Below are 8,743 nucleotides of genomic sequence, written 5' to 3' on the forward strand. Positions count from 1 at the left end.
GTTCGTAATTGCATAATTCACCATCACAGCTTTTAATGTATCTTTATCCTTGTATACTTGATCGATGACAACTACTTTTTGGTTCTTGTCATCAATAACCATACCATTGTTGTTTTCGAATAACAAATCGGCCTTTCCACAACTTGATGATGCAAATTCACGGGAACCAACTGTTTGATTCGTGTATCCGATTTGCAAATAATCACCTTCAACACACCTCTCATCCGATATACATATCTCCATGCTTCTATCAGTTGTAATGATACATAATGGGTACATTGGTAATGCTTTGTTCTCTTTCTTCAGTTCCACATACACCCTAACACCCATGTCATTGTGAATCTCCATTGGAATATAATCACCTTCAACCATGTATTTTATGCTTATGTTTTTCATTTTCTTGTCCAAATTCAATTGGGTTGCAACTGTCTGTAACAATTCCTCATACGTCGAATACTCCTTGAAAGTCACAGCATCGATTTTGTAATTGACGTATTTATTCTCGTCGTTCCAAATACCAGAGTGTCTAATCAACGATGAAATATTGGGCATTTTATAAGAAAAAAAATCCTTGAATCACTGTGTCAACATAAAACCCGTAATATGTATGCCCTACATAAGATTCACGTTCAAATTTGAAAAATTTATACAAATTATAATTACTCACTAATAATTCAAATACAACATACACATATTGAATTACACTTCAGAAATACATAGTTTAGCATAAATTGCAACTGATATGAAAAATAGTCCAGAAATACATACTTTAGCTGCTTCAGAAATACATAGTCTAGATAGTTCAGAAATACATAGTTTAGGCAGTTCAGTTTACATTGTTCAGAAATACATAGTTTAGATTTCTGAATTACACTTCAGAAATACATAGGTTAGATTCAGAAAAAAAATATGAACTGGATCTTCGGAAAGTTATTCATGAAAGCTTTCGATAAGTTTTGGAACATGTAAAACAGAAAACATATTGAAATATAACATACACATATTGAATTACAATTCAGAAATACATAGTTTTAGCATAAATTGCAACTAATATGAAAAATAGTTCAGAAATACATAGTTTAGCTTCAGATAAATAAAAGATATGAACTGGGTCTTTTTTTTTTTATTCCTAACCATTCATGTATATTAACATACTTTCAACAGAAAATTTTCAAGAGCATTATTCATTCGTTTGACACGTTTACAATGAGATTACATCATTATTTTTCGAATATCAGTTATGAAGATAGAAATCAAAAGAAAAAACAAAATCAGAAGAATAAAACAACTTTACCATTATGATCCAACAAAAAAATTGAAATCACATAAATACGAATTGAATAGACGAAATTTGTGAAATAAAAAACGGTGTTTTTGCACTACTGGACTTTCGCCATCTAGGGTGCAGCATTCAGGCTGCTTCGCCTAGCAGCACGACACTTGTATTGCTCTCCCACAACCCCGTTTTCACGGGTACCAAATCGAGGCAAACTCTGAATACTAGATATGACCTCAAAATAACAGGGTTCAAGGTCGGCTAGTGAGACGATGGGGGATAAGTTTCAACAATTCGAAGTGCTTTTCTTGCGTATTCTTGATAAATCAGCGTTTATATATAGATGTAGGAGGATCTGTTGAATTACCTGATGATTGACGTGTCTCTGTTTGTTAATGTTTTTTCAGATGTGTTGAAGATTTAATTAGAAATTTGAATTTTTACGTTTTGAATGTTGAAGAATGCATGGAAGAGGAGATACGTGTAAGGAAAGGGAATATTACAGCTGATTTTGTGGAAAAGAAGGTAAAAAATATATTAATCTCTCATTTAATACCACCACTGTTACAGGCTAAAATAAAGGAACCTGTTCCTTTTTTTTACCTTATGCTCATGTATTTGCTGACAACAAATACATCCGAAAACATACACAAAACAACTGATTTTTAGCTACGAATGGTAATATTAAAAAGGGTAGCTACGACAAGTGAGGGATGGCTCAGTGGTTAAGCACCTCCACCCACGACCGGTAGGTCCTGGGTTCGAGTCACACTGGAGGGGAAGTGTGGAAACACTATAAATCCTCCTAAATGGGGTGGGAAAAAAAAAAAAAAAAAGGGTAGCTACAAATGGTAGGAAGCTACAATAAGGTAGTCATTTGAGAAATTTTACCTTAAAATAATTAGGATTGAGAGCTTACGTGGATCTGACTAGCTTATTTTTTTGTGTTGTGAATTCCAAGTCACACTTCTATCCATATAAGGGCAAATTTATCAAATATCCTAAAGGAAATGACAAATTTGATGTCAAACTTTGACGGAGGACAAATTTAAATTATAAACCATACTTGAAGGGCAAATTTGACCCTTTTCCCTTTTTAAAATTAGCTTAAGATATATAGCATTCTGAAGAGCAACATGTATTATTAGAAACATCTGTCAGGAAGCAGCAATAACCATCCTAATACCTAGCGATAAATGCAAAAGAAACGTGTTACTATACGGCCTACGCTACAAAGATTCCCATAAAAAATGAGAGGATTGGATATGAACAAGAGAGTACAGGTAACAAACTTCCTTTACAATGACATTAACTATTGTTTTTCTTCCTCCTTTGTTTTGTTTATTGGTTAGTCGACTAACATTGTTTCTGTTCAACACTTCTCATCCCTCTGCTTGAAATCCACCATTGTTGATACTTGAAGCTCCTGGATTTAAAATCTGAAGAAGGAGAGAAGGATGAAGTTGGGGAAGAAGATGAGTTGGAGAACAAACCTGAGCTATGTGGGATAGGAGGGGTAATTTTGTCCACTTATTATTAACTTAAAGTGTTGAAGGATTAAAACTAAATCAATGAGACATGAGGGACAAAAATTAAAGACCAGCCCAAAACAAGGGCATTTGTGTTAATGACCCTTTCCTTAAGGGAAAAGGACATTGTGTGTTCAGTCAGTTAAACTAATTCCACATTTGATCAATATTTGGGCTTTTTACCACAGGCTGTCCGGGCGGCCCAAATTAATGCCAAAAAATGGCCGAACGGCCCAAAATAATGCCAAGGCTGGCCAGCCCAACAGCCCAGACGCTTAAAAAAGAAAAGAATTTTTCTGGCGACTAAGTCGCCACAAAAACTTCTCCACTAAAGGGCTGCTACAGAAAATTAGGCTTTTTAGTGGCAATTAAAAAAGTCGCCACTAAAAGGTTAAATATCCCAAAACATGTATAATATGTGTATATTTAGTAAGAAATATCCCAAAATATGTATAATATATGTATATTTAGTAAGTACGTACAAGAATGATACATTTTTGTATACATATGTTGGAATTATATATACACTTTATATACAAGAATGATACAGTTTGTTTATATACATGTGCTGGAATTAATTATACACTTTATATATAAGAATGATGCAGTTTATATACATATGTTGGAATTAATTATGCACTATATATACAAGAATGATGCAGTTTATATACATATGCTGGAATTAATCATACATTTATTATACATAAATTATACGTTAATTATACATTTATTAGACACATATTATACAATAATGATATGATATTTTTTTTTACATATACAATAGTGATACGTATTATATACCACAATGATACAGTTTCTATGAAACATTTTTTATACGTATGCTACACTTTCTATACAAGACTGATACAATTTATATGCACATGTTAGAATTATATATACACTTTCTATACAAAAATGATACATATTATATACAAAACGATACAATTTCTATTCTATAATACACATTATATACACAAATGATACATATTAATATTATATACAAAAATATTCATATTTTATACAGTTTCTATACATTACAGATAGGTACTGATACGTATTTTTATACACAAATGATACATATTATATACAAAAATTGCCTCAGAGTTTTTTGGGATATTTCTTACTAAATATACACATATTATACATGTTTTGGGATGTTTAACCTTTAGTGGCGATTTTTTAAATTGCCACTAAAAAGCCTGATTAGCCCTTTAAGTCGCCACAAAAAGTCTTTTTTTTTTTAAAGCGCCTGAGTTTTTAGTGGCAACTTTTTAAATCTTTTGAGTCGCCACAAAAAACTTGCGACAGATTTTGGCTAGCGAATGGAAATAGTTTATGGGCTAATTTTTGGGTTTGGAAATAGATGAACCAGCGTGTTGGATTATTTATGGCCCAGTGGCCATTTATGTCCTTTCCCCTTTCCTTAATTGATGAGATGTGATGGGCTGTTAAATATAATGAATGGGGCTTTATTAGAAAAAGCAATTGTGTTAGACTAAATTGAATACAACTATATTGATTTTTGAAGAGTATAATATAATGACAGTTAATTGAAGAGACTCAACATTATTATTATAGTAATTAACTCTAGTACTGTTTTTACCTTTTTATTGTTGAGTAGAATGTAAGTTTAGATTTTTATTAAAAAAATATTTACTCCTCCCAGTTCATAATAAGTATTGTTTCGATCTTTTTATTTTGGTTCAAAATAAGTGTCCTTTTAAATAATCAAAAAAGTTGTTCATTGTTTTTTTTTTCCCTTCAAATTTACCCTTGTTTAAATAATTAAATTTTATGTAATCAAAAACTATATTAAATAGGTATCATTTAATTATGGGTAAGTTAGTCAAAATATTTACTCCCTATGTCCCAATTTATATGATACACTTTCCTTTTTAGTCTATCCAAAAAAGAATGATACATTTGTATATTAGAAATAATTTAACTTAAAACTTCTCATTTTACGCTTAATAAAATGATTCACAACCACACAAATATGTAAAACTTTGTTTACACGGAAAATCTTTGTTTACACGAAAAATTGTTACAGAATTTGTGTACGTAGTCAAGGCATGTGGATCAATATGACCGAATAATGAGATAATATGTAAAATTAAGCAAGATAATTATAAAGAAAGCTAAAGGAATTTAAAACAATAGCCTGAGCCTTGGAGAAGCTTTTGAGCTAGAGTCTTTGAGCAGGCGAATAATCAGATCTTCGCTTAGTTGAACAAAAGCAATTAGGAACTAAGAGCAAAATAAGAGAAAGCTAATTCTTGTATATATTTTCAAATGATTCTTACAATAAGATGAGCACATCTATTTATACTAGAGCTATGGGATGCATGATCTAAAACTCATGCCCTCTTCATTACCAATATTAATGTCAAAGGTATAAAAGGTAATAAAGAGAGTTAATGCTATGACAATGAAGGGCAATAATGCACATTTAATACCGGAGGAAGACTTGGGGTTTCTTGTAATGGTTGCACATTGAATGACGTTTGATCGGTGAGTTGGCATGCTTCTCCGGACCCTTTGTAGTTTCTGTCTCCGATAGCGGCTGCCAAGTTACTCCTCCGGAGCGTCGTTATGCTTTCCCGGTGCCCCTCGCTTGCTAACTCAAATCTGACATGTCACCATCGCCACGTGTCCTTCTTCGATATGTCCACTTGGTGTCGACGGATTTTATCCTATACCGACTTGTTTTAGATCATAAATTTCAAAAGCTTTCCTTTTTTTATTAAACTCCGTGCCTAGTCTAACTATATCACATAAATTAAGATGGAGGAAGTATCTTTTCTAGGAGTAGTATTTTCTTAAGAGATATATTAAAGCCCAAAAGGACACTGCTTATGGACCGGAGGGAGTATGTAGTAGACTAGTGGTGTTTGATTGATCTGTAAAGTCGTCACTCGGTTTTGATAGATAAATTCCTAAATTAACTTGTGGTTTAAAATGTCCCCCCCCCCCCCCCCCCAGTATAGCATATTATGTGCTCCATTCGTCTCAAATTATCTGTCACGATTTTCTTGTACACGCTCCTCAAGAAACATTAATTAGGAGGAGCTTTTAACTGTTTTACTCCTCATTGATATTTGAACAATCATAACATCACCCTATAATTGAGATGTTTGTAGTCTTCAAGAACAATTACTACAAAGGATAAAATGAGGGGAAAATACTTAATTTTGTTTTGAACTTCTAAAACGATTAATTTGGGACAACTATTTTTAGAAATCACGACATATAATTTGAGACGGGGGGAAATACATTTCATTTTTACTTGTCACTTTTAACATATCAAGATAATTTTTTTTTCATTAGCATTAGTTACATACTTCCCAAATCATTTTCCAAAACCTTAAGACTAAATATCAATTAATTTGGGTATTGTGGTAAAATACCCTATCAATTATTGTCTCCTAAAGGATGTGCAAAGTTCAAACTGGACAAGTAAACGAGAATGGAGGGAGTAGTATATTGTAGTATGTATGGTATTAATATAGAATAATAAGATTTTTTTGCCACACTATTTTGGCCACAATGACCCAAATAGGGTAAATTCATATGACTATTTAGGTCAAATTTAATAATTTATGCTTACTTAATGTCATTTCTATCTTTTCTTCTCAAAGTTTATCTTAATTTAAAATTGTACAATAAAGGTTATAATGACTTTTATATAAGTGTGACTAAATTTAGGTCAAATTGGTGTGGCAATTTAGCAACTCTCAATATAGAAATACATAAATAGACGATGTAATCAATAAAAATAATTCATGGCTGCCAAAAATTGCACCTAACAGAACCTAACAAAACTTTCACAATATGCCAAGCTTGGCCGTGCATGGTTCATACGCCTTTAACTGAGGTTCGTCAGTGCCTAAAATGTCAATGACCTCTACAGACTACAGTTAGGCACCATATTGAGTAATTAAAAGTGTGTAGCTAGGTCCCTAGGTATCATCTTTTTACTTGGGGATTCTCATGCAGTAATTGTGACAAGCAGAAGACCAGCTTGGAGAGGTGGACGTTGAAGCTTAATTTACTTGAATACAAACTATTAGTAGTATGATCATTTGTACATGATTTTACTCTGTTTGAACCTGTTGTTTTCCAAAATGATTAAGACTAATTTTTCTTTTTAGTTGTCCATTTGGAGATGGTTTTACTATGTTTCTGACTTGTTAATTCTTAGCCCTTAATGCTTCTGTTGCTAGGAGTTCCCTTGATAATAGTTTTCATTGCTTGCGTGGGTACTTTATCTGGATGATTGTGGTCAGTGGCGGAGCCATGATTTTTCTCTAGGGGGTTCAAAAATATAAAAGAGTAAGAAACAAGGAAGCCTAGGGAGTTCAACATCTACTATTTATACATAAAAAATAATTTTAACTTTGTGTATACATGATAATTTTTTGCCGAAGGGGGTTCGGGTGAACACCCTGGCCACCACTTGACTCCGCCCCTGATTGTGGTGAGAATGAGCAATTATTAAGGCAATTTGACATAAATACTCTAATAAGATGTTGATTTTCCTATATAGGACGAAGCTTAACTTGTAGTATATATAGGCTCAAAATCGAAATCCGAAATAATTAACCAAACCGATTAATTTAAATCAAACTTAAAAGCCGATCAAATCCAAACTTATTTGGAAAATAATTTCTTGAAACCACAACCCGAAAATCCAAACGGGAGTTTCTTTTCCGCACCAGCGCACCTGCCCGACCGCCCACCCTCGAGTAGTTCACATGCTTCTAACGACCCAAATTCCATGAAAGATAACTACCGCGTGTTAGAAAAATCATACTTTCTATTTAATATCTCAAAAATAAAAAGGAACATTTCTAAAGTTTCTATTGAGACTTTAATACAAAGACTTGTTTCTATATTATTAGCCTTAATGGCAGAATTCATGTTGAATGAAATTGACGTTTTCAAACGGTATTATTATATTCAATACGATAATTAATGGTCTTAATGGCCAAATACTGTCTTTATGGTTGTTTACTACATTGGACGTTGGCATATATCCTTCCTGTGCTCATGTTGTTGGATATAGAAATATCAAGAGACAACTTCTAATATATATATATATATATATATATATATATATATATATATATATATATATATATATATTCCTATGTCTTTTCTTTTGTGCATAAGACAAAGATAGAGAATAATATAGAGCCAAAACATACTTCCTCTCATATATTATGAGTGTTGGGTTTTCTTTTATTAAATCTTTTTTAGATTCTAGCTCCTAGTTTTGTACTAGAAGAGATATCGGGTGAAATATCCTTAAGGACAATGTCTTAATTGACATGCCTCAAGCTATGAAGAATTCCCTGCAGCGTTCGTGATCAAATATTTCCGTAAGATTTTCAACAATCTTAAGAATATTTCTCACCTTAATTTTATGGAGAATACTACTTATGGAGTTCTGATGGACCTTAAAGACGGACGTGTATGGTAATATCTTTCACTTTCACTTGATATGTTTTTGCGTAACATTACGTCTTAGTGTCAGATATCATTGAACCAGTCTTTAAATCCTTTAATTAAGAAAGTTTTAAAGATTTTTTTGGGATGGGAATGGCAAGGGAGGAAAATAGTATTTTTCAATATCAATATGGAATAGTCTTACGACATTTGTGATTGTTGTGGTGATAGTATATTACTGCAGAAACTAAGTATTGCATTTTGGTGCAAGTACTTTGTGATTTAAAAATAATCTTTGCCTATCTCTTGGTAATTTGGGTAAATGTGAATAATGACTGATTTTTCTTTATATAACTATGAGTTATTTATTTGAGATCAAAAACATAAAAACTTATTTTTTTTTAAAGAAAAAAACAAAAGATATGAATCCTCTATTCCAATTGTTCCTTTTTGACAGGAATCGATAAGAAATAAGAAATATTTCAAGGCG

The 8,743-nt window shown here is 32.2% G+C and overlaps 1 protein-coding gene across 1 annotated transcript in view; it reads left to right on the top strand.

The window, feature by feature from the left end:
* Positions 1-1,548: 1,548 nt before the first annotated feature.
* LOC132628753 (peroxisomal fatty acid beta-oxidation multifunctional protein MFP2-like) overlaps positions 1,549-8,743 on the top strand; it is a 21,351-nt gene continuing 14,156 nt past the window's right edge. The window contains exons 1-3 of the mRNA XM_060344518.1: positions 1,549-1,607; positions 1,684-1,801; positions 2,700-2,792. Coding sequence (XP_060200501.1) covers positions 1,549-1,607; positions 1,684-1,801; positions 2,700-2,792 — 270 coding nt within the window. The remainder of the gene's footprint in view (positions 1,608-1,683; positions 1,802-2,699; positions 2,793-8,743) is intronic.

This window comes from Lycium barbarum, chromosome 2 (assembly GCF_019175385.1).
Source record: "Lycium barbarum isolate Lr01 chromosome 2, ASM1917538v2, whole genome shotgun sequence".
Taxonomy (NCBI): Eukaryota; Viridiplantae; Streptophyta; class Magnoliopsida; order Solanales; family Solanaceae; genus Lycium; species Lycium barbarum.